The sequence below is a fragment of the Hydractinia symbiolongicarpus genome, chromosome 2, assembly GCF_029227915.1.
Source record: "Hydractinia symbiolongicarpus strain clone_291-10 chromosome 2, HSymV2.1, whole genome shotgun sequence".
NCBI classification, from domain to species: Eukaryota; Metazoa; Cnidaria; class Hydrozoa; order Anthoathecata; family Hydractiniidae; genus Hydractinia; species Hydractinia symbiolongicarpus.
In genome coordinates, this window is record NC_079876.1 from 21566367 (window position 1) to 21594025 (window position 27659).

Below are 27659 nucleotides of genomic sequence, written 5' to 3' on the forward strand. Positions count from 1 at the left end.
TCAATCAGTTCATCACTACCATAGCAACAATGCTTTGCCCTATTTTTCTAAAAAAGCACGTTTTTTATTTAAAAATTAGTGAATTTTTTTTAATATACTGAATATGTGCCTAGACCATTACAGTATTCTTAAATGTTTAGTCAATCCTTCATTTCCAGTCACGTTTATGTGTTATTTTTTTATTATAATTTCCCTGTTCGAAACTAGTGGTTTAATATTTTCTTTCTCGATGTGACTGTTCGCTCTTTATTAATTTTTAACCTATTAATGTCACAACTTAACATTTTTTCATAAAAAAGGTTGTGGACATATCACATGTTATATGAGATTGTTGTTCTTCTCCTTAGATTTTCTTGTCAAACGTTCTTTTGAATTACCGTTTTAAAAAGTGTGGAGAAGATTTCTCCCGTTTCAACAATATGTTACATCCCGATGTTTACCGCCAATTTTATCAAATGTTTATTGCATGTTTTTTGCGACGATAGAAATAAGACGACAGAACAGAAAATGTTGTCGTGAAACATTGACATGTGACTATAAATAGCCGTTTTAAATTCCAAAATACCTACCAATACAAATTTTGAGAACAATTTTTCATAAGAAATATTCTATAAGAACACGAGTCTAAAATTTTGCAGAAAAAAGAAAACAAAGTGTGATGCTCTCTCGGAAAACCGAATACAAAATTCGTATTTCGTATTATTCATCGTATTTTTTAAAATGTGAAACTCGTATTTCCGTATTTTAAAGAATACGTAAACAATAGTTAGCGTGCTCACTTTTCCGTGATTTATTTGCGTTTTAATAACATTCAAATTTGGCATTTCTGAATATAGGAATGATTTTATTTCCATTGACTTCTTATTGCGGACTTCAAGAAACTGACACACAGTTTGTAGCAGTAAGTATTACCTCATTCAGGAAATTAACGAAGCACAAAAGTATTGCAAATTTGGAACATTCTTGTTTATTAAATGCCCCTTAAGTGTAATGTATATATCCAGGACGGTAAAAGAGTTACTAGTTAATTGAAAACCTTTAATAAGTTTCAAAATGCATCTTCGTTATCCTTTGTTTGATTACACGCAAAAAAATAAAACAGAATAAATATCGTCCTTATTCACCTAATGTGATTAGGGCAGACTGGAGGGCAATTGATTTTGTGGAAGTTTTGAAGAAAACAGAAGAAACTGGTTAGTGAACCCATTCTCAAAATAAACATAAATACGTCTCAGACTCAAATCATTGTTTTAAAAACTAGGGACAATCCGAATCTAAATTTTGCCATTAATAAGAACAATTTAGGATGTGACTTACCTTGCAACTCTGTCTCAAACCAGTAATTTTTTCTGCTTTTAATCCTTTTCTTTCACCTACTGTAACTGCGAAACAATATTTATGTTGTCGCAATTATTCATGAACACAATTGTTGAAAGCTCAAAAATAAGAAAAATAAGAAAGTAAGGCTCTCGGGTTAGTTTTTCTGGTTCTGTGCGTGTATTTCGTAATTCGAGCGTGCCAGATAGACAACTAGCAGATAAACGCTGTCCAACTATTGGTCATCTGACGTCATTTGACGTTTTCGCTCATATTGTGATTGTGGTTCAACACCTCATTGTTTTTAAAAATAACTTGTCTTCTTAAATGCGCAGCAATACTACCGAGTTTTAGGCATTATAGGTTCGGTTATAAAACAAAAAGTAAAGTTGTGTTGTGTTGTGTTGTGAAAGTAGTGTTGCAATGCCATCTTCGTACCAAGTATAACATGTAATTTTACTTAGGCTCTTGAATTATATGAAAAATCAGTATCGCTAAATATCGATTGGCAGCAAATGCATCATATCTGTTATTGGGAAATGATGTGGTGTCACAGGTACACAAAATTAACTTTTGTACTAGGTTTTGGACCATGTAACCAATAGACTTTGCCTGAATACTTTGTCTTTGATTAAAAAAATGTTGATTGTAATTAACAATTTTTGTAATGCTAGATTACATATTTCATACCTACACAATCAAATAATCAGCCTGTAATTTAGCAATCTTTTGCGATTTTGCGAATTAAGTTAATTATTCAAGGATACTAAATATATGATTCTAACACAAAAATAAATTAAGTTCATTGGTTAAGTGTCCCTAGAATACACGTTTTTTATAAGAACTTCTAAATTTTAGCTGGGGCTAGATGTGCTTGTTTTATACACTTTCGCAGCCTCAAAAGTTCTTATTTCCGGTCTAAAGATAGGAAAATATGTGGTCAGATTTACGGATGGTGATGAAGATTTTAAAGGATTAGATAACATAGATAGTGTTAAAGTTGTCTACTTACTGTAAAACATTTATACCTTAAGGGCAGAAACTAATTCGAGGATAAAAAAGTGCGGAATAAATTAGTGCGAATTAAGAGCCGAATTTTTAATATTAATGCGGAATTATTTAGTGCGAATCTAGGTAAATGGTTAAATGTGCGGAATTTATTAGTGCGATTTCGAAATTTTTATGAAATTTGCGGATTTAATTTATGCGATTCCGTACGTTTTTTACTTCGTAAGGAAGGTCCCAAAACGGTCCTATTTTCAAGACAACTTAGCTATCTGAAGACGTGTGGAAGTTCTAAGTTCATGGTGAGAGATCAGGGATAATGGGGACAGAAGAAAAAAAATCTGAATGTCTTGTGACAATATCTTATATATAATTTAAAGTTTTAGATTTCATCTTCCATCTTCATTCTCCAACTCGTCATCCGAATCTTAAAGTTTTAGAATTCATCTTCCATCTTCATTCTCCAACTCGTCATCCGAATCTTCTGACATATGCTTTTGTGTAAAGAAGCGAGAAATATCCTCTTCACTAGCTCGTATATCCCTTTCATCTGGAAGGAAATCATCCGTTTCTAAAGGATCCACAGAAGCAAACGGGTCGAGGCTTTCAATCCCCTTAGACCCTTTGACGAGTGCTTCAGTTATTCCCGAAGCCTGCCAACCATTTGATATTACTTCTGCTCCTTTAGATGAAGTGAGGTAGTCGTAAAGATCCACAAGCCAACGTGAGTGTAGAGGTTTTAGCATCTACGAATATTCATCTGCTGTGAGAGGGTATCATTTCTATCGCAACTATTGGCAGCCATTTTTGAGCAGGGAATCGATTGTATGCGCGAAAGGGACGGGTTGTCCTTTTCGACTTTTTTACCATAAAAGTCAGCAAAACTACGACAGGACAAACAGTTGGACATTTGCCAATGGAAAATTCTCCAGTGATGAAGTCTTTAATTGACCGTGGAGCAAAGTGGCGAGTCTGAGTTCTTCTAATTACTGTGTTGCATCACTGGTACAAGGTGGACTTGAAATTCCCTGTACAGTAACAATTTACATGCCCCGCACATTAAGAAACAAAAAAAAAATTATTAACATTTTTGAAACAGTGATACAGCCAAACATTTACCCACGTGATGAAGGCTTTGTTGCTGGATCTTATTTGGCATCTCAAGAGACGAAAGGAATGAAAAGAAAGGGGGGAAAAGAAATCTGAAGAAGAAAGATGATGTTTGACGAACAATAACGATACACAGAAAGATATCAGAGCTTTTTTTAATAAACCAGGAAGGATTCCAGTGGAGAAGAAACGTTTTGGAGAATCAGTAAAAAGTAAACCTATCGAAATAGATCTTGACTTATAAAAAATGCTTGTTTTATTATCTCTTGTCTTTCCCAACCTGTAGCCTTCTATTTTAAGGGGTTTCACGGAAATTTCTAATGTTGGCTAATTTTTTTACATTGGGCGGATTTTAATAGTGCGAATTGCTAATCTTTTTTGCGTTAGGCGGAATTTATTAGTGCGAATTGCAGAGCTCCATCAGAATTGGGCGGAATTTATTAGTGCGAAATACAGCTTAATTCGCACTAGTTAATTTCGCACTATTTTATTCCGCACTATTTTATCCTCGCCTTATGTTCTGCCCTTAAGGTATTAATAAAAAGAAGAAGAAAACTGTTCAAAAATTTATTAATTTTAAAGTATTATTTTTTCAGACTGAGATCGTTCGTAATATTTCAAAGAAATTAATTTTAATTTTCTTAAAAAATCTTGATCTCAACGATTTTATAAACCAGGTTCTTATAAAAAACTGGATATATTTTGTTTTTAAGTTTCAATATTTTGTGGTATGTCTTGTATATTTGCATCTATGCTTACCCCGTTGTTTCTATTCGTTTTTTAGCTTTCAGTCAAATTGGCTAAAAGCAGCTGAATATGCAGAGAAACTTTCTATTGAAAGCAAATGGTCAAAGGTATGAAACCCTTCGTTTACCAGTTACTCGTAGCTCAGTTAACGTCATTATAATGGCAGGTTTTAGCGACGGTTTTCGTAGCATAACCAATTATGTGACGTTGAAAGCTATCAAACGTGTTCGTGCCTAACCTCACTGCGTGTTTCTTGAAGGTGTGAAAGATTTTTTGCGTCTGCAACAAACAGTCTAACTTTCGGAAAGCCCTAGTCTATTTTATGATGGCGAATTCAAACAAACAATAAATTTAACGGACGACTAACAAAGCAGCCTTAAATATTGCCGCTATTCATATTTCAAGTAATAATTATAATATGTCTAATTCAGTCAAGTAGACCATGTTAACTTGCGTACGTATAAAATATGTTAATTTCAAAATCAATTGTGTGTTGGCAATTTACAAATTCGTCTATATTATGGTACCCGTATATGTCCGTCTGTCACGCAAAATGGTACCGCAAGTAGCGAGACGCCCGCAATGCGGTATAAAAAGGACGGGGCCACCGACTACTGTCATGAGTAGCTCGATTAGATTGTTTTGTCGTTATCGTTTCGTGCAGGCTATGGAATTGTATAAATTTCTTTCCTGTATTAATTAACCCACTGTTTACTAGCATCGTTGATTTCATCCTCAATGTTTTTAGAGCTCATATCTGTACATGCGAGCAGCTTTTTTGCTAATGCAGCAGTTTGAATTAATGTATTCTGGTAACGACAAAAAGAGAAAGAAGGCTCAGCAAATGACGTCACAAATAGAGGTTATTTTGGAGTACGTATCTCTTTCGTTTCTTATTGCTTAAAACGTACACAGTGTAGAAATTCCTGAAAAAAACACACTTAGTCTTGTAGTGTATGTAAATTTCCCGCTATTACTTGCGTGCTTGCTTTGAACTTTCAAAGAGTACGTACGTAAAAGGAGAGGCAAACAAAAAATTATTTTGTGGCAGCCAGAAAATAGATTTTAAAAGCATGAGAAAAAGAATTATAGATTTCTGAATTCTAAAATCAGGGGCGAATTAAGCTATGATTTGTCTCCGAAAAGATCAGGTGTATCTCGGTGAACTTTTTTTTTTGAATTTTACGCCCGAAGTCTCAACAAAGCAGGATGACACCCGTGCGCACGCCTTGAGCGTTGGTTTTCGGAGTCCCCACTCTCCGCGCCTGGTTATGATGGTCTTGTTTCTATCAGAAAATAAAAATCGCCGCTCTTTCGTCCTGTAAAGTATTTGATTTTCCCTGTCGGTGCCGGCTTCACTAATCACACCAGTTCTGCAGGTGTAAGTTGCCAATCTGCCTGGGCAAGAATTTCTTTGGTGTAGGCAACTGGTGTAAAATGCAAAATGTGCGGCAGAACGATCCAGGACTAACATGCAGGTGCGAATCGCGTAGACTTTAAAACAAAGCGACTTTTGTTGCCTCCATTAAAGAGAAGTGTAATCTTAGTGAAGTTTGTTAATCATTGTAGCAAACTGTTAAACGTGATTGGTATACGTTTGGTTACATTATTTTGAAATATTTTTTAATCATTTTTTATCGTAAGTCGGATTTTGTTGTTGGATGTTCCAAAGTGCATCTAGCTAGCTGTTGGTAGAACTAATATTAACCCTTTTCGGTCCGGGGGGGGGGGGCGGATTCCGCCCCCCCCCCCCCTGACGGTTTTTTTTTTAATAACTCCTGATTGCTTTCTTATATGGCTATGATACTTACTGAGATTCAACATTTATCTATTAGACACCTGCATGCTAAATTTTTAGGTCCCATACCTTTCAGAGGCTTTGATAATGGCCATTACTCGAAACTACCCCTAAAATCTCTATAAAATCCTTATAATGGGGAAAATATAATAACTCCTGTTAGGATTATCCTTAGAACTTGAAACTTGCAACACAACTTTGTTTCATCAAGAAGACTCATTTTGAATAATTTTGACCCGTGACTTATTCGATTTCCCGATTTTGTCGGATTTTACCCGAAAATCCGTAAAAAACGGATTTTTAGGGAAATTTTTGGCAATTTTTTATTCGATCCATTTAAAAACCGGAAGATATGTTTAAAAAAATTTATTTAGCTTTCAGAAACTTCAAGCAGAATGTAAAAATTCGCTCTAGAACAAAAGTAATTATATTTTAAGCAGATAGTGGCATTTTTAACAATTTTCAAGCTTCTGATGACGTCACAGAAAATGTGCTGGCGCAAGCAAAAATTTATTGCTGCCATTGTGTTCCTTTTATGACGTACTATAAGTGTGCCAAGTTTGATTCAATTTGAACAATCCTATGAAAAGTTATTGAGGGGGGGCGAAATCCATTTTTTCTTTCGAATATTTCCTTGCTCTTCTGTATGTTTGTGTTATGTTTACATAACTTCGGCACAATTGATAACGCGTTATAATTGGTTAATTTCAATAAAACACAACAGATTTATGCGATCATATATCATATATATGAAATTTGATTATCTCTTTAATAATAGCCGTATTTTGTCTGTCTGTCCGCGAAAACCGCGTCCTGTTACAGAAACACGAAATGCGATATATAAAGGACGGGCGACCCCGTGGATTTTTCCACGGGTTAACGGCTATCTCTATAATAATAGCCGTCGTCTGTCTGTCCCTGCGCGGACCCCCGCTAAGTTAGAAAATGATGTTACGGAAACACGAATATCAAATGCGATATATTCTTATCCACTTTGTTGCCACGGGTAAATTCAAAGGACGGGCGAACCCGTGGATTTTTCCACGGGCAACGACTAGTCTCTATTATAATAGCCGTATTCCGTCTGTCTGTCTCTGCGCGGACCCCCCGCTGAGTTAGAAAATGATGTTACGGAAACACGAATATCAAATGCGATATATTTTTATCCACTTTGTTGCGACGGGTAAATATAAAGGACGGGTGAACCCGTGGATTTTCCACGGGCTAACGACTAGTCTCTTTAATAATAGCCGTATTTTGTCTGTCTGTCCGCGAAAGTCGCCTCCCGTAACGGAAACACGAAATTTTGTAAATTACGCGCCGATACCAAATGCGATATATTTTTACCGACTTTGTTTTGACCGCTCGCGCGTGGAACACCATTCACAACGCCTGATTTTCTAAAAAAAAACCAAGATTTTCGCGACCAGAAAGTATCCAAGATCTTCGCGGAACGAAGGCCATTTTAATAATGGTCGTGTTTGTGGTCAGTGTGTGAGGTTTGTAGGCCTGTTTGACTTTTTTATCTTCTAAAAGCCTTATATATTTGTAATATTTGTTTTCTGTTTGTTTTCAATGTTAGGATAAATATATTGTCACGTTTTTTAGCCACGTACAGATCTTAAACGCACCAGTTTTAGGATGTTTGGCTAGGAACGAAGATTAGCTAGCTATAGCTACTAGCTAGCTAGAGCCTCACTTATTGCTATTCTGTATGGTATAAGAGCTTTTTATCCTTGCCAACATTTATTTTTATGTTGAGGCTGTGGCTATTTAGCTAGCTCCTTAAAAAGTGAAAGTATAAAAATGCAGTTTGGCTACAACAATATTCTTAAGCAATATATAATTTTTATGCTAAATGCAGTTAGCTAGCTAGGTATAGCTACATATTTTATTATTTTTCTGCAAACTTTTTCTGCAAATGAAATGGCTGAGCGATTGTTTTGGCTGGACGAGTAACGACAGGCTGTTCCCTGTGTTTTTATTTAAACCGAAGTTGCAATGAACATTTTTGGAAAAGGGTAATACGCCTTATGCGCCTGTTCAACTGTGTTTAACTGTACTAAGCGGTTAGCCCAGTGTTAAAAACAGACTGTTTTTTGTAAAAGGCTGTTACGCCTATGGGCATGTGCAACACCGTTTACCTGTATATACTAAGGTCAGCCCACCACTGTGACAATTAATTTTTAAACTTTCTTGGGAATCACGCCTGAACTAACCGCTCAGCCCTGTCTGCGAGAAAGTTTTTTTCAAAAGGGTATTATTACTATACGCTGTACAACACGGTTTAACTGTACTAAGCGCTCAGCCGAGTGTCACGATTAATTTTTTAACTTTTAAAAAGACTTTTTCACAAAATAAAGTAATATTGACCGATTGTTTTTGCTATGATGGAGTAACAACACTTTGTAAACTCTGTTTTTATATCAGTTATCGTTGCGGGAAAGTTATTTTTTGAAAAATATGTTACAGTCGCACACTATAATGTTGTATGCGCTTCAAATAATTAACGACATACTGTATACCTGTACTAAAGCGCTCCACCTGATCGTGTGGGACAGTTTACAGCTCTTATTAAGCGCTCCACAGAGTGTTCAATGCCGGATCACACCTTCACTTGTGGCTTAACCCGGCGTTTCGACGCCGGGTTTCCCGGCTAGTCTCTTTAATAATAGCCGTATTCTGTCTGTGTGTCCGCGAGAGCCGCGTCCCGTAACGGAAACACGAAATTTTTAAAATGCGCACCAATACCAAATGCGATAAATTTTTGTCCACTTTGTTTTGACCGCTCGCGCGTGGAATACCATTCACAACGCCTGATTCTTTAAAAAAAAACCAAGATTTTCGCGACCAGAAAGAATCCAAGATCTTCGCGGAACGAAGGCCATTTTGATAATGGTCGTGTTTGTGGTCAGTGTGTGAGGTTTGTAGGCCTGTTTGACTTTTTTATCTTCTAAAAGCCTTATATATTTGTAATATTTGTTTTCTGTTTGTTTTCAATGTTAGGATAAATATATTGTCACGTTTTTTAGCCACGTACAGATCTTAAACGCACCAGTTTTAGGATGTTTGGCTAGGAACGAAAATTAGCTAATTATAGCTACTAGCTAGCTAGAGCCTCACTTATTGCTATTCTGTTTGGTATAAGAGCTTTTTATCCTAGCCAAAATTTATTTTTATGTTGAGGCTGTGGCTATTTAGCTAGCTCCTTAAAAAGTGAAAGTATAAAAATGCAGTTTGGCCACAACAATATTCTTAAGCAATATATAATTTTTATGCTAAATGCAGTTAGCTAGCTAGGTATAGCTACATATTTTATTATTTTTCTGCAAACTTTTTCTGCAAATGAAATGGCTGAGCGATTGTTTTGGCTGGACGAGTAACTACAGGCTGTTCCCTGTGTTTTTATTTAAACCGAAGTTGCAATGAACATTTTTGGAAAAGGGTAATATGCCTATGCGCCTGTTCAACTGCGTTTAACTGTAAGCGGTTAGCCTAGTGTTAAAAACAGACTGTTTTTTGTAAAAGGCTGTTACGCCTATGGGCATGTGCAACACCGTTTACCTGTATATACTAAAGTCAGCCCACCACTGTGACAATTAATTTTTAAACTTTCTTGGGAATCACGCCTGGACTAACCGCTTAGCCTTGTGTCTGCGAGAAAGTTTTTTTCAAAAGGGTATTATTCCTATACGCTGTGCAACACGGTTTAACTGTACTAAGTGCTCAGCCCAGTGTCACGATTAATTTTTTAACTTTTAAAAAGACTTATTCCGCAAAATGAAATAAAATTGACGATTGTTTTTGCTATGATGGAGTAACAACGGTTTGTAAACTCTGTTTTCATATCAGCTATTGTTGCGGGAAAGTAATTTAAAATATTTTACAGTCGCACACTATAATGGTGTATGCGCTTAACTTGATTTACGCCTGTGCAACACGGTTTAACTGTACTAAGCGTTCAGCTCAGTGTCACGATAAATTTTTTAACTTGCGCAAAAAGTTATTCCGCAAAATGAAATAAAATTGACGAATGTTTTTGCTATGATGGAGTAACAACACTTTGTAAACTCTGTTTTTATATCAGTTATCGTTGCGGGAAAGTTATTTTTTGAAAAATATGTTACAGTCGCACACTATAATGGTGTATGCGCTTCAAATGATTAACGACATACTGTATACCTGTACTAAAGCGCTCCACCTGATCGTGTGGGACAGTTTACGGCTCTTATTAAGCGCTCCACAGAATGTTCAATGCTGGATCACACCTTTACTTGTGGCTTAACCCGGCGTGTTAAAAACAGACTGTTTTTTGTAAAAGGCTGTTACGCCTATGGGCATGTGCAACACCGTTTACCTGTATATACTAAAGTCAGCCCACCACTGTGACAATTAATTTTTAAACTTTCTTGGGAATCACGCCTGGACTAACCGCTTAGCCTTGTGTCTGCGAGAAAGTTTTTTTCAAAAGGGTATTATTCCTATACGCTGTACAACACGGTTTAACTGTACTAAGTGCTCAGCCCAGTGTCACAATTAATTTTTTAACTTTTAAAAAGACTTATTCCGCAAAATGAAATAAAATTGACGATTGTTTTTGCTATGATGGAGTAACAACACTTTGTAAACTCTGTTTTTATATCAGTTATCGTTGCGGGAAAGTTATTTTTTGAAAAATATGTTACAGTCGCACACTATAATGTTGTATGCGCTTCAAATGATTAACGACATACTGTATACCTGTACTAAAGCGCTCCACCTGATCGTGTGGGACAGTTTACAGCTCTTATTAAGCGCTCCACAGAGTGTTCAATGCCGGATCACACCTTTACTTGTGGCTTAACCTGGCGTTTCGACGCCGGGTTTCCCGGCTATCTCTTTTATAATAGCCGTATTTTGTCTGTCTCTGCGCGCACCCCCGCTGAGTTAGAAAATCGTGCTACGGAAACACGAATATCAAATGCAATATATTTTTATCCGCTTTGTTTCCAAGGGTAAATTTAAAGGGCGGGCAACCGCGTGGATTTTTCCACGGGTTAACGACTAGTCTCTTTAATAATAGCGGTATTCCGTCTGTCTGTGTGTCCGCGAAAGCCGCGTCCCGTAACAGAAACACGAAATTTTGTAAATTACGCGCCGATACCAAATGCGATATATTTTTACCGACTTTGTTTTGACCGCTCGCGCGTAGAATACCATTCACAATGCCTGATTCTTTAAAAAAAAAAAACAAGATTTTCGCGACCAGAAAGAATCCAAGATCTTCGCGGAACGAAGGCCATTTTGATAATGGTCGTGTTTGTGGTCAGTGTGTGAGGTTTATAGGCCTGTTTGACTTTTTTATCTTCTGAAAGCCTTATATATTTGTAATATTTGTTTTCTGTTTGTTTTCAATGTTAGGATAAATATATTGTCACGTTTTTTAGCCACGTACAGATCTTAAACGCACCAGTTTTAGGATGTTTGGCTAGGAACGAAGATTAGCTAGCTATAGCTACTAGCTAGCTAGAGCCTCACTTATTGCTATTCTGTTTGGTATAAGAGCTTTTTATCCTAGCCAACATTTATTTTTATGTTGAGGCTGTGGCTATTTAAAAAGTGAAAGTATAAAAATGCAGTTTGGCTACAACAATATTCTTAAGCAATACATAATTTTTATGCTAAATGCAGTTAGCTAGCTAGGTATAGCTACATATTTTATAATTTTTCTGCAAACTTTTTCTGCAAATGAAATGGCTGAGCGATTGTTTTGGCTGGACGAGTAACGACAGGCTGTTCCCTGTGTTTTTATTTAAACCGAAGTTGCAATGAACATTTTTGGAAAAGGGTAATACGCCTTATGCGCCTGTTCAACTGTGTTTAACTGTACTAAGCGGTTAGCCCAGTGTTAAAAACAGACTGTTTTTTGTAAAAGGCTGTTACGCCTATGGGCATGTGCAACACCGTTTACCTGTATATACTAAGGTCAGCCCACCACTGTGACAATTAATTTTTAAACTTTCTTGGGAATCACGCCTGGACTAACCGCTCAGCCCTGTGTCTGCGAGAAAGTTTTTTTCAAAAGGGTATTATTCCTATACGCTGTGCAACACGGTTTAACTGTACTAAGCGCTCAGCCCAGTGTCACGATTAATTTTTTAACTTGCACAAAAAGTTATTCTGCAAAATGAAATAAAATTGACGATTGTTTTTGCTATGATGGAGTAACAACACTTTGTAAACTCTGTTTTTGTATCAGTTATCGTTGCGGGAAAGTTATTTTTTGAAAAATATGTTACAGTCGCACACTATAATGGTGTATGCGCTTCAAAAGATTAACGACATACTGTATACCTGTACTAAAGCGCTCCACCTGATCGTGTGGGACAGTTTACGGCTCTTATTAAGCGCTCCACAAAGTGTTCAATGCCGGATCACACCTTTACTTGTGGCTTAACCCGGCGTTTCGACGCCGGGTTTCCCGGCTAGTCTCTATATTAATAGTCGTCGTCTGTCTGTCTCTGCGCAACATGGCGGAGCAAGTAGCGAGACTCGCCGAAAATCCCCGCGGCCCTGCAGCTTTATTTCGAATCCCCAGCAGACCCCGTTTTTTTACCGGCCTTGCTTTGCCGCTCATTGTAATAAATCAATCATGAGGCTCCATTTTCACTAATGACCAATCCAAGTGCTTCGCGGCCTCAACATGCCGACGGGAGGAAACATGCTACCCCTACGAAGGCCATTTTGGTTTGGAAGTGATGGTGTGAAGTTTGTAGGTTTCCTTTCAATCCTCCTTATTTCTTCTGAGTACTTTTTATCCTATAGGATTATTTAGTTTGTTTTCACATGTTAAGGTGAATATTTCATCACGTTTTCTAGCTACGTATAAATCTTAAACAAACCAATTTTAAGTTTTTGGCTAGCTACAAAACGTACATTTTGAGGCAGCTAGCTATAGCTATCTTTATTTATTCCTATTCTATTCTTTTAAAGTTTTTATTCAGTTTGGTATATTGTTCTTTATTTTTATGTTGAAGTTGGGTCTACCTATCTAGCTCCTTTTAGCTCTACCTCTGGCTAAAAAGTGAAAGTAGCTAAATGCAGTTATAGGCAGCTACCAATTTTATTACTGCTATGAAAGCTTATGCTGAAAAATAAAATTGCTGAGTATATATTTTTTTAACTGAACTTAATAACAACAGGCGGTTTCCTGATTTTTTTTAAACTGAAGTCGCGATAAAGTTTTTTTAAAAATGGTGTTATGCCCATACTCATGTGCGACACAGTCTAGCTGTACTAAGCGCTTAGTCCGGTGGTAACAACGGGCTGTTTCCTGTGTTTCTGTTTAACCTAAGTTGTGATAACGTTTTTTACAGAAAAAAAGTACACACTGTTTACCTATACTAAGCGCTCAGCTTAACATTTTTTTGAACTTTTCCCGGGAATATTCCCTGCAAAATAAAGAAGGTTGACCAGCTGCTTTCGCTATGACGGGGTAACATTGAAATGTAATCTGGGTTTTTATTTTACCTAAGTTGTCGAAAGTTATTTTTTGAATAGTATATTACAACGGAAACACCATAAAGTTGTGTGCACTTCACTTGATTTTCTACACACTATATGGCTGTACTAAAGCGCTTTACCTGAATGTGTGGCACAGTTGACGGTTCTTATTAATCACTCAATCTGGTGTTTAACGCTGGGTAACACAGCTACTTGTGGCTTAACCCGGCGTTTCAACAGAGTGTATTCTGTGTTTTGTAAACCAAAGCTTCAATAGTTTTTTTGAATAGGGTCTTAAGCCTAAACGCATGTGTCGCACGATTTACCTGTACTAAGTGCTCAGTCCAGTGTCACAATTAATTTGTTAACCTTTACTGAAACTTATTTCGCAAAATAAAATAAAATTGACCAATTGTTTTTCCTATGACGGGGTAACAAATGGTTGTAAATTGTGTTTTTATTTTGGCTAAAGTTACAGTAGAGTTATATTTTCAAAAATACACTACAGCCGAAACACTATAGTGTTGTGTGCGCTTTACTCGATTAACGACATACTGCGTACCTGTACTAAAGCGCTCCACCTGACCGTGTAGTACAGTTTACGGCTCTTATTAAGCGCTCCACATAATGTTTAATGGCGGGTCACACCTTGACTTGTGGCTTACCCCGGCGTTTCGACGCCGGATTTCCCGGCTAGTCTCTATAATAATAGCCGTCGTCTATCTGTCTCTGCGCAAGATGGCACCTCAAGTAGCGAGACATACGAAATGCGGTATACATAAAGGACGGGCACTCCGTGGATTTTTCCACGGGTTAACGACTAGTCTCTATAATAATAACCGTCGTCTGTCTGTCTCTGCGCGGACCCCCCGCTGAGTTAGAAAATGATGTTACGGAAACACGAATATCAAATGCGATATATTTTTATCCGCTTTGTTGCAACGGGTAAATATAAAGGACGGGCGAACCCATGGATTTTTCCACGGGCTAACGACTAGTCTCTATAATAATAGCCGTCATCTATCTGTCTGTTCAAAAGGGTTATCGATATTCCTTTGATCTTTTCGCGAATTTTTAGAAAACAGGGGGTTGTTTAATGAAAAACTTTATAATTAATTGAACTAAACTCAAGAAATTAATTTATTACCTTAATTAATTTAATTACTTTAATTTATTACCATAAGTAAGAAAAATAAATTTAGTGATAAATATGAATGCATTATTTTAGTACGCCATTTTTAATAATAATTACCCCCGTGACCTCAATCGCCGTTTTCGCTCAGAAGCTACAGAAAACAAATGGGACAGTTTACTGATAGTTTTACTGACTTTGTTTTGACCGCTCGCACATAATACACTAATCAAAACGCTTAATTGTTTAAAAAACCAATCCAAGACTTTCGCGGCCTGGGCATGCCAACGAAGAAACATGAGGACTGAAACATGATGGCCAATTTAGTTATTAAAGTAATGGTGGTCAGTGCTGTTTGTAAGTCTGTTTCGTCTTCTATAAGCTTTTATTTTCGTAATATTGTTTTTTTGTATGTTCTAAAAAATGTTAAGATAAATATATTAAGTCAGAAACATTGTGGTTCCATGTAATATTGAAATCAAAATGACCAACAATGATTATATTTATTAAACAATATATTTCGGAAATTTATTCCATCAAATGACTTTAGAGGCTCTTTTCATCAATCAATTAAAACCATCTTTGAATACAAAGGATGAATAAGTCATAATGACTTTAGAGGCTCTTTTCATCAATCAATTAAAACCATCTTTGAATACAAAGGATGAATATAGATTCAGGCCGCTGGTGATTAAATTTTAAATTTTAATTATGACGTGGATAATTATGATTTAATTACCATCAGCTTTTTTTCTGATTTGTGTACAGTGTATGATGCTATGTATGATATGTATGATAAAAAAACTTTATTATTTTAATGTTTTTAACAGTTTTTACTGAATATGTTTTTTATATTTTAGACCTGAAGATGGAATAAATTTCCGAAATATATTGTTTAATAAATATAATCATTGTTGGTCATTTTTATTTCGATAAATATATTGTCACGTTTTTAGTCACGTACACATCTTAAACGCAACAGTTTTAGGATTTTTGGCTAGGAACGAAGATTTTGGAGGCTAGCTAGCTAGAACCTTACTTATTACTATTCTGTATGGTATAACATCTTTTTATCCTACCCACCATTTATTTTTGTGTTGTGACTGTAGCCATTTAGTTAGCTCCTATCTTTGGCAAAAAATTGAGAGTATAAAAATGCAGTTTGGCTACAACAATTCATAAACAAAAAGTGTTATGCTAAATGCAGTTAGCTAGGTAGCTACATCTTTTATTATTTTTTCCTGAAAGCTTTTTGTGTAAATAAAATGACTGACAGATTATTTTAGCTGAACCGGTAATGACAGGCTGTTCCCTGTGTTTTCATTAAAACCGAAGTTGCAATGAATTTTTTTTGGAAAAGGGGTATTACGCCTATACACCTGTTAGATAGATAGATAAATGTGCATATTTTACAAGGCTAGCCTCACAAATATCGAAGGATATACCCTGTCTATTATTTCCAGGAGGGGCCATGGCGTAGATGGAGAGTCCTAGAGTATTTAATGCTCATTTTGAGCTACGCAGACCCAATTAGAGCCCGCGCTCTACTAGACAACTCCCGGCAACATCCAACGGCCCACACAGTGTGCCATCTTCCCAATTTCCCTCACATGGCTTGGGTTAACCCGGGCTATGGTAACATTCACTCGCCCATGTTGAATCGCCGTCAAGAGGAATCAAACCCCGGTCTCCCGCTCAGAGTATGAGTATAAGAGCTATAACCACTAATCTACGGCGTCACCCAGTTTAACTATACTAAGCGGTTAGCCCAGTGTTAACAACAGACTGTTGTTTTTGGTAAAGGCTGTTACGCCTATGCACCATGTACAACGTGGTTTACCTGACTTAATTAGTTAAGGAGACGTTCGAGTAGTAGAGGTTTTCAAGTTTTTTCAAAATTTTTCCCTTATTTGCCTACCAGATGAACAAAAACAGTATATTAAGTACGTAGTCTTACTTATTGGGGGTTCTGGGTTGGCGAAACACAAAGAGCCTTGCTTTTTGCTCAAATTCTTTGAAAAAATCAGTTATAATTGATTGTTTACAAGTATCATCATAATCTTTGCAAAATAACAATTACTGGAAAGTCATTAAATGCTGGTGATGGTTTGGGGATGAAAGTTCCATGCAATTTATCCTTCATCTCAGAAAAAAAGTATTGATATTTTGCAAAGACAACTAACAAAGCTATAGTAATATTCATAAGATTTAAATAAATTTAAATATAAAAGTATGTTTAACCAACCTGGTTTTCCATTTAGCTAGCCACCCTTGTGAAGCTTAAAAAGACTCAACACCCAGTTCTTCTGCGAACTCAAGAGCTTTCTCCTTCAGAATCACTCCACTTATCGGAATATTTTCGCTTCTCATCACAAGTAGCCACTTATGAACAGCCTTGTTCACATCTTCAAATTTTTCAGGTTTTGATCTCTTAGAGATTAACCCTTTGTTAAACTGTTTAAAGATTTTTTTCTTATTTTTTTTTTCCACGTCGACAATGTGCTTGAAGGAATATTGAAAGCTTTTGCAACATCCTTTGGAGCAGTTCCTTTTTCAAGCTCTTTAAGTGGAGTGTATTTTATTTTACAGGACTTATTATCGGCTCTACTTCTTTTTGACACTGCCACAGACGCCATTGTCAGATTGCTATGAAATTCTGTTTTTGAAAATTCAACATTCGAATCATGCATTCGAACAATATAAGGCCCACAACACACATAAACATTAAAATATGAAAATGATAAAGAGTTAAATGATCAGGAAAACTTATCAATTTTTTTCAAAATGCCACAAAATTCGAGTTATGGAGTCAAAAACCTTCAAGGGACAAAATAATCTGTTCGACTTAAGGGAACATTCGAGTTATGGAGGTTCGAGTAGTAGAGGTTTTTTATAAGAGTTTATTAGAAAATTTTCACGGTGCCAACGAATTCGTTCGAGTTAAGGAGACGTTCGAGTAATAAAGGTTCGAGTTACGGAGACTACTGTATCCTGTTCCCCAAAAATATACACAAAATGTAAAAATTAACCGGTAAAGAATACTAAATTTTTTTTTAGTATGATGATGATCTGTACTGACCTTTACCAACCATTTTAAACGTAAATGTCAAAAAAGAATAAGAAGTAAATTTTGAATGAACAAAGATATTATTTTTGGAATATATACGGTCCGTCCTCATAAAAGTTTACACAAAATGTAAAACAGATTGGTTTTTGAGGAGCACGTGCAAATCAACAAAAATCAGCTCATTTAACATGTCCTGTATTGCCATTGCCCATAAATTTTCCAGAAAAAGGTTATGAAACATCAAATTATAGAAAAATCAGGAATTTCATACAATATAAAAAACAAAAAAGTTTTGTCAGAACAATTACACCAAACACAGTTATTACTACAATTTTAAAGTTCTTAACAAAAACGTGAATTTGATCTTTCAGTATATTGCATGTGGTCTTTTCCCACAAAAGTTTACACAAAATTTTAAAAAACAGCAGTTTGCAACATAAACAAAAATACGAACAACCATACCATCCTCTCATAAATTAAAATAAAGTCATAAACCCACGTAAATTACAAATCAAATGTCTACAACCCCCTGTAAAAATAACCTGGCATTTTACATGTAGGCTGACAAAAGTTTAACAGGATGTCAGAGACAAAACAATAAAAAATAACTTAATATGTACGCTTTAAATTCTGGAAAAAATTATTTCACTTGTCATATTGCACGTGGTCCTCTTGTAAAGTTTACAGGAAATGTGAAAATAATTGAACTCTTAGGCATCCTACTATCCTGCAAAAGTTCAAGTCTTTGAAAGTTTTTGTAGGTAGCTAGCTATAGCTTGTTATATCATAATTCGTGCTCATAAAAGAAGAGAAGTTTGGAAACTAAGGTAGCTAGCTATAGATAATTAAAAAAGAGGAATAACAACAGAAGTCATAGGTTAGAGAGCTAGCCATGGGATGGGGAGCTGGACTTGGAGGCTAACTTTAGCTAGCTAACAGTAGCTAAGGCACCCAGTTAAATATACTTAAACTGGGAACACTTAGCTAAAACTAAAGCTAGCTATTTATGCTTAGTAAAACACATATAAAGAGAAGGAATAGTAATGTAAACTTAATAACATTACAGTTAAACAAACCAAAGTTCTCCGTTTGTTAGTCAGCTAACAGCTTTATGTAGCATTTTGAATTTTAGGACAATACATTAGTTACGCGGCCAGGGCATCATTAATTAGGCAACAAAACGTAAACAAATATGGCTACATACGCGGCAAATTATAAAACTTTAAGAACTAGAGGCTTTTAAGTGGCTTTTCCTGGAAATGCGAGTCTGCTTGCTCCACCGACATAAAAACAAAACGTCTAAAAATATCAAAGTTCTTACTATTTGTGATTTCAAATCCGCTTTAAACTCTAGCCTTTGTTTTCTACTTCTAACTTTACTTTACATCTAGCTCCACTTCTCACTTCACTTTTCTACTTCTTCACTTGGTCTCTTTTCTTTTTAAATACATAGCTATGCTTTTTTAAACCACTTTTTTCCCTTTTTTTCAAGGTAAAGGGATCGTTCTTCTGTGCTTTTTTTGGTGGCCTTTATTTTCTACTTCTAAATTTACTTTATTTCTAGCTCCACGTAGCTCCACTTTCACTTTCAACTTCACTTTTCTACTTCTTCACTTGGACTTTTTTCTTTTTAAATATGCTTTTTTGAACCACTTATTTTTCTTTTTTTAAGATCTTTTTTTGGTCGTGAGATGACACCATTTTTCGAAAGTTAGCCGTTAAATTTATTTCAGCAAATCAAATTGAGTCGTTTTCATCACGTGATGTAAACAAAGTAAACCTGCTAGCAAAATGGACATAATTTTTCGGCGACCTTAAAGAGAATTTCGGAAACATCAAAGGAAAATGACGATATCAACTTTGCCTGTCACAGACAGACGGAACTGGCGTATTATTATAGAGATGTTGTAATGAAATAATATAAATGTGGTAATGAAATGTTGTAAAAATGTTCTAACGAAATGGTATAAATGTTAAAATGAGCTGGTTATACCCAACGCTTGTAACGAAACTGTTTATCCTAAAAGAATCTTAATTCTATCATGTTTGAATTATCCCAGCAATAGTCATGCATACCTTAAGTGGCTAAATTTTAGCGAGGATTAAATTCGGCGAATTTGGCGAATTTTGGCAAAACTTGCCAAATTAAATACCCGCCAAAATTTTGATAACTGACTATTCGCCAAATTAAGTACTCGCAAAATTTAACATAATTTACCGTTCGCCAAATTAAATCCCCGCGAAATTTAAAAAAAATACGTTTTAATACGAAAAATGTTTTTTTCCCACAAGAGCTGTTTTTTATATTTACAACAAGTTTTATAATACAAGTGTAAAGAGGATTGTTACAGGTAAATCTTGTGTTTATATATACGTTTATTCTTATTTTTTATAAAAAATTTCAAGACATAAAAATTCATCTCTTTGTGTCATTCGCCAAAATAAATCCCCGCCAAAATAAACATTTTTTTGTATTCGCCAAAGTAAATCCTCGCCAAATTTTATAAAATTTATCATTCGCCAAATTAAATCCCCGCCAAATATTCCATTTTGGCCATTCGCCAAATTCAATACTCGCCAAAATTTATCCACTTTAATTATATTATTACGTTGTTGTTTAGCATATTGAATGCTGGTATACGCGGTGAAGTCAACAAAATTCATTGTGCTGACTTTTTATTACTTTAGCGATGTGGGAAAATACAAACAACGAATTGCTGGAAAGTCAATTCCTTTCGAGAAATTTGCTGTGCGTAGGGTTGAGAAGTATAAGGACGCAAAGAAGCTTATTCTACCTGGTTTAGTAAGAAAATGCAGACTTTTTATAAGTTCATGTTTTATTAACGCTGCAATTTATGTCAAGTACATGTTGTTGTTTCTTTTAAGCATGACATTTCTCAGCATCCGGAGCTTAAATTAAGTCATCTTTAAGCCTATGCTAAACATTATGTAAAGCCTAAGATAATATTGTGAAGTTTTTATGTTTTTTGTTTCGTGAGCAGTTTTTCTTTTTATTCCTCATGTCTGAATTAACCAGTATGTAGTGAGATTTAAGTTGTAGTTACTCATGTTCAAAATTCAAATGCATTATTATTTTTTCAAATAAGCATATTTTGAGCCTGATCATGTGTTTTTCATAAGCATATTCCGGTAAATCTTTTTGCCATTAAGCCTAACCTAAGCATATTTTAAGCCTGAAAAAGAATTTTTTAAAAGCATCCTTAAGCCTCGTTTTGAAATTTCAATTGCTTGCATGTAATACGATATCCAGTGTCTCTTTTGACATGTATGTTAATATCATTGAGTCATTCTAATTCTTTTTAATCAGGAAATCATCCATATTTGGAATGGCTTTACGATGTTTACTGATCACACAGAGACACTTCGTCACTTTCTGCATTTGTGTGAAGTAGCTTTAGAAGAAGTGTTGCGACAACCAGGTTTTTTTTTTATCCCAGTTTTCCCTGCAGCATACACGATGTAATTTACTGAGATGATGAATATGCCAATTCTATCTGCGTATTTGTATTGTTTCTTTTTTGTAGCAGCCTCGAAAGAACGGAACGACGATGTCTGTCTATGTAATTTATTACAAGGAATTTGTTTGCGTTATTTGGGAGAAATTAAAAAGGCGGAAAAGGTTTTCAATGCAGTGACTGCCAGGTACCGTTGGATAATATTTTATTTTTTCCCACTCACGTTACATTTTATTTCGATGAGTTTACTGATTATTTTTTTGTAACTTGCATGAGTTAATTTTGAGAGCCAATCATAAAATAAAGTATTGGCCAAAAGTGTGATTGACGAAATTTTTTTTAGCCAAAATTACTAAGAATTCCATCATAGATTCTTGTCGTTTTTAACAGTTCTTGTCTTTCCGTGAAGGCATCGCCCTACGTTGAAATGGAGGAATTAATTTCGGGTATGGGGCAGCAAATCCAACGCAACATGACTGAAATTGTCAGATTATTTTAGATCTAAGTAAATTCTTCCAAGAAATTTGTATGCGCGAAAATCAACACACCAAAGATTCTACAAATAATTATTCTTATTCATATTAGTCCACTATCTTGTCACTCGAGTAAAATGGATAGTTATTTTCCTCCATACGCGTCATGCGAACTGGGTTTTATGTATCGTGACGTCGGCGAGAATGACAGAGCTCTTCACCAGCTACAACATACGCTGTAAGTTCAATTTCGTGACACTTTTTTTTTATTTATATATGTCGGCGAAATCATACTTTGGGCAAATAAATAAGCACGTCCAGTCTTGTCAACAAGTTGCTGGAGTTTTTACATTTGTTCGAAAACTACTTCTTGAGTAAAAAAACGACATGTACTTCCCGTATCGTGTATAATTGCGGAATCATGTAGAGTTTTCTAGACATAGTTACAAGTTTACTAGGTCGGAGGCTACATTAAATAATAAGACATTGCCGGTTTATGTGGGTTTATACATTGATTTAATAAATATGCTATATGTTACTGGAAAACCATTCCCCTTTATTTATAAACGAAAATTAGAAAAATATTTTATTAACAAAGGCAAGGACGTTGGACAATGATGACTCGTCTGCTTTATTGTATACTCGTTGTAGCCAAATCGCTACTTTGTACTGAGGGAGACGTGTGACGGGTGATAATCTAAGGGCCAGATTATTACGACAGGCTAATCCGTGGATTTTTCATCGTTTTTTCTCTCACGTTTTTTAGGAAACACTATTCGAAGTATGGGTTGGAAAGTCGTTTACACTTTCGAATTCACAGTGGTATCGAGTCTTTAAAATCATTGAACATTGGACCTACCGCACCTACCGCAAAAACCGTTGAAGAAAGTGAAGCTGATTTTTTTGATGTTGATGAGTACGCTGGGGAGACAGGTTATGGTGCTTCGGCTGTCGAGAAAAACAAGTTACAACATGGTCATCTAGACTGCAAGAATGAAATGGCGCAGAATTATTCACAGCAAAGCAAAGAAGAATTGTTAAACTGGGTAAAACCAAAGAGTACTTCCTTTAGCTTGTCCACTACTCAACCGGCCAACTTCGAAGAGAGTGCTATTACTAATTTAATCGTTGATTCAAAAATATCGTCTAATTCCAAGCAAGGAAAAAAGACCAAACCTGTAGAGGGGCTCATTTCCAGAGAGGCGTCACCTTTTCATACACCGTGTGACTCGCCCACGTTATCTGAAGCTTCCTCGACAATATCGCCTACTCATAGCAATTTAATGAAGAATGGCAAAGGACGGTTGGAAGTAAGAGTAACATCCTTATAACAATGTCCACTTTTCCTTAACCACGTCTTTCTACAACTAGCAACATTGTAAGAAGTTTGACTAAAAGTTATTAATTATGCAAAGCATATTTGTTGTTGAGCTTCAAATGTGTCTCATGCTTCGCACACTTGTGCACTAATATAAATTTCTCTAAATTTACCTGAAAACGTAAACGCATTATCTTTGAAATATTTTAGCATCAAATTAAGTCTAAAACTGCCTGAAAGTTTTGTAGGAAGTACCTTTTTTCACAAATAACTTCCTAATTAAATTTCGCAGATCAAAATTAAATGCGCACAAAAAGATTCAAAATTGACCGTCCGCGAAATTTTTCAATGTCCAGCATACTCCAATTTATAATTGTGACTAATTGTGAAATTGAATGCCTACGAAAGTTAATTAAATGTCCTATCCTAGCTCCCTTTTTTTGTAATCTTCCACGACAAATTTGAACTTCGAATTGTACGAGTCGAACTGGTCCGTTTTTTTTAAAACTCCTTGAATAACCAATTCAGCGCTCGGTTCTTTAAAAATACTTTTTTCTTTTTTTACATGCATAAAATTCATTATATATTTTATTTTTTTAACATTTTAATAAAGTCATATAGTCCAAATTTGCTGCAGCACACGAATGGTAACTTGGGAATTTGATATTAATCTAGATCAAATGTGTGATACTTGCTCATCGAAACTATTTTTTATCGAGTCCTAATAAATTTGTTTTATGGCCGCTATGACAACCATTAAATGATTATACGATTTTTCTGCATTGATTTTAGTTCGAAAATTTGGTTAGATTTAATTTTGAATTGTATGTAACACTTATTTATATTTGATTTTAGTAGTAAACAAAGATGTAATTATTTGATGCTTAATTTGTCACATTCCAATGTTTGAGGTACACTTACAGTTTTCGGGTAAATATTTTGCTCAAGATTTTGATGTGCCAAATACAGTCAAAATCTTTTCTAACTTTGATTGCTCTTTGCGAGATATCTTTCTAAACCCAATAAAACACAATGCTTTAACTCGTTTCCCTCGGTTCCAGGTTTATTGAATGCCAGCAACCCAGTGCGCAGGCTTCCAAAGACTAATATAGCCTGTTTACGCCTTAAAACTGTCGGTCCCATACCTCTACAGGGCCGACTACCAAATACACTGTCCTCAAAAGTTGTGATAAGGCACGTTACCGTACATAAAAACCCGTAAATAACGTCAACGTATTCAGACAGGCTAGAATGAGTCTTGCCCTCCAAGTATTACAGGAAACGATCTTGATAAAAAGTGGAACGATTGTCTCCCATTCAAAATTTAATTATTAGAGTTAGAGCAGTTTGTGGAGTTTTACAAGATTCTAGTCTCCTTCATTGTGTCCAAGAATTAATCCAACTTTGTTTGCGGCTATTTGTTTTATACAGAACATAAGAAACATTTCTTTCGATAAATATCAGAACTTATGCAATGAACATCCTTGCATTTACCAAGTGGTTTTGTTATTAGACTTCTGACTTTATTATGTTTATTTTTATGTCTAAACACCAATTCTAATTACTGTCATCCTGACGGCTGTATTGTTAAGAAATTTGCCGGTGTTTACCAAGCTCTTACTTTTTCTGCGCGGTTTGCTTTTAAGAAAATTCTGCATTGCTATTGACAACACACATCGAATGACACGCCTTTAACGAAATTAGTAGAGCCAACACTACTCTATTCGCTTAAAATTCAGCCAATTACACGACTTTTACACGACAATTTAGAGATTAAAAATCCTTCCCGCACGGAGAAATAGTACACGGAGACTAGGATTTCGTAGATAGCGAATATACGCTCTTGGATCTGTGGTAGTAAAGGCCGTTTTCCATTGGCGTAATGTTAAGGCTGGCGAAATACTTGTAAAGGGAAGTTGTGCGTGTATTCGTCAAACTGAATTTCTCAACGCTCGTGTGGCCTATCTATACGGCACGCTGCAGATGATTCGATCACTGACTTCTTCCCAGTGCCTCGTGTCGTTTTTGTGAAATTGTTCTAGAAAAAAACGCTGAGCGATGGTGCACGTGGAACGCACCTGGTAAAATTCCGTGCGAAATAGTTTACGTATATTATGTCTTGTTATTTCATAGTACTAGCTTGTATATTCTGTAAATATGACTTATGAAACTCGCGTTGTTACTTCTGCTTGAAAATACACCATAAAGCTGGCTAACAAACAAATTTGCTGGATAAACGGAAAACTTTGGTTTGTTAAACTCACTGTTATCATTTTTACGTTACTATTATTTCTCTTTATAGCTATGTGTTTTACTATGCATAAATAGCTATCTATAGACCTAGCTAAGTGCCCCCTTTTTTGTTTTGTTTCTGACATCCTATTAAACCTTTGTCAGCCGACATGTAAAATGCCAGGTTATTTTACAGGGTTTTTTGACATTTGATTGAAAATTTTACGTGCGTAAATGACTGGGTTAAAAAAAATTATGAGGGAATGGTATGGTTTTTTGAAATTTTGTGGAAATGCACCACATAAAATATACTGCAAAAACAAATTTTTGTAGAATTAAACTCCACTGTAAGCAGTTGTGTAAGCTGGTGTCTTTATAATTGGTATTATAAACTTTTGTTGGTGAGAACTAACCGTATGTGATATTATTTTTGCTAGAAGAAAATTCCTCGGTTTCACGTTCTTGTTTTCGTTGAGAATTTCCAAAATTTAAGGAAAAAGTGTTTGGTGATGATAAAAAAATTACTAAATGTTCTGACTGAAACTGTTTTTGTTTTTTATATTTTGTAATCTATAATTTTCTTTTGATATTGCCGAAAAATGCATGTCTCAAATGTTAAATTTTCTGACGTTACGGCGCAACGTCAATAACACTACTTTAACGTCAATATCCTATATGAACTTAATGAAGTCATTACAGTGCTGTGCATATATTTACTATCTCGCCTGCAAGGATAGTATTGGATATTTCATTTGACCATCTAACGGCTGGCAAATTAACACAAAATGATTTATTGATGCAAAATACGTTTTTAAAAAAATTTTTACGAAATGATTCCTCTCAATAAAATAAAGTTGCGCTGTGACTTTTAAGTCAGAGCTGGAAAAATCCACTAAGGCAGAAGAACAATGGAAAAATAGGTTCCTTTAGATTTTTTGCTGACATCAGCAGTGCATACACAGAAGGAAAATTGGTGAAATTTAGTCATTCGTTGTCTGTAATGTGTAGAGTTGAAACGCTGGTCAAAATAATGCATAGTACCGTATGTTTTTGACAAACGCCTAAGAAGATATAAGGGCTTAAAAACTTTGCTGACGTCAGCGAAGTCCCTACCAAAAGTTCCAAAAAAACTTTCTTTACAAATTCGTACACCCGTTGCATTCATCGTATAGATCTTGAAATGCTGATCAAGAAAATGTATAGGAACGTGCACTTTTGACAAACGGTTGCAGAGATATTGGGTTTTGAAGGTTTTGTGATGACGTCATCAACCCGTTCATTCCGAAACGGATTCAGGGACCAAGGTTTGGGAAACTTACCCAAATTGGTCCCAGGTGGTCCCTAGTTACCAACGCGGTGAAAAATCATTGACGTCACCACCTCATTTCCAAGTTATTTGGCCTCAAAGTTTTAAGTGCACTGTAACGGCTTCATTAATTTAATATAAGATATTGACGTTAAAGTAGTGTTATTGACGTCGCGCCGTAACGTCAGAAAATATAACATATTAGACATGCATTTTTTGGTTACTTCAAAGAAAATTTCGGTAAGATCAAAGGAAAATGAACACATTCTCTTTGCCTGTCACAGAGACACGGAACTGGCGTATTATTATATAGACTAGTCGATAAAGACCCGTGGAGAAATCCACTTAGGCAATAGGACATTGAAAATGTTGGTTTGCTGTCGTCAGCATTGAAAATCCAAAAAAAAAAAATAAAATTGGCGAAATTTAGTTTATTCGTTGCCTGTAACGTGTAGAGGTTGAAACGCTGATCAAAATAATATAGGATCATAACTTTTCTACGAACAACAAAAGACATAAAAGGGTTTTAAAATTTTGCTGACGTCAGCAATGGCCCGTTAAAACGCAAAAAAAAATTTTCAGAAATTTATATCCCTGTTACCTTCATCGTATAGACCTTGAAACGATGATCAAGAAAATCTATAGGATCATATATCTTTGACAAACGGTTGCAGAGATATTAGGGTTTAAAGATTTTTTGATGACGTCATCAACCCGTCCATTCCAAAACGGATTCGGGGAAACAGGTTTGAGAAACTTACCCAAATTGGTCCAAGGTGGTCCCTAGTTACCCACGCGGTGAAAAATCATTGACGTCACCAACTCGTTTCCAAGTTATTTAGCCTCAAAGTTTTAGGTGCAATGTAATGGCTTTATTAATTTAATATATAGGATATTGACGTTAAAGTGGTGTTATTGACGTCGCGCCATAATGTCTGAATATTTACTATATTAGACATGCATTTTTCGGCAATATCAAAGGAAAATGAAGACATCCACTTTGCCTGTCACAGAGACACGGAACTGGCGTATTATTATATAGACTAGTCGATAAAGCCCGTGGAAAAATCCACTAAGGCAGAAGAACAATGGAAAAATAGGTTGCTTTAGATTTTTTGCTGACATCAGCAGTGCATATACAGAAGGAAAATTAGTGAAATTTAGTCATTCGTTGTCTGTAATGTGTAGAGTTGAAA

At 35.6% G+C, this 27659-nt stretch overlaps 1 protein-coding gene across 5 annotated transcripts in view; it reads left to right on the forward strand.

Annotated features, from left to right (window-relative positions):
• The window catches only part of LOC130630176 (tetratricopeptide repeat protein 39B-like), a 123689-nt gene extending 99888 nt beyond the window's left edge, over window positions 1-23801 (forward strand). For 3 of the 5 annotated variants that reach the window (XM_057443571.1, XM_057443574.1, XM_057443573.1), the window contains 8 exons: window positions 1782-1873; window positions 4217-4286; window positions 4928-5052; window positions 20347-20461; window positions 20987-21098; window positions 21204-21321; window positions 21720-21845; window positions 22374-23801. In XM_057443571.1, the coding sequence (XP_057299554.1) occupies window positions 1782-1873; window positions 4217-4286; window positions 4928-5052; window positions 20347-20461; window positions 20987-21098; window positions 21204-21321; window positions 21720-21845; window positions 22374-22938 (1323 nt within the window). In that variant the 3' untranslated portion in view covers window positions 22939-23801. The other 2 variants (XM_057443572.1, XM_057443575.1) reach the window with 2 other exon arrangements.
• The last annotated feature ends 3858 nt before the right edge of the window (window positions 23802-27659 follow it).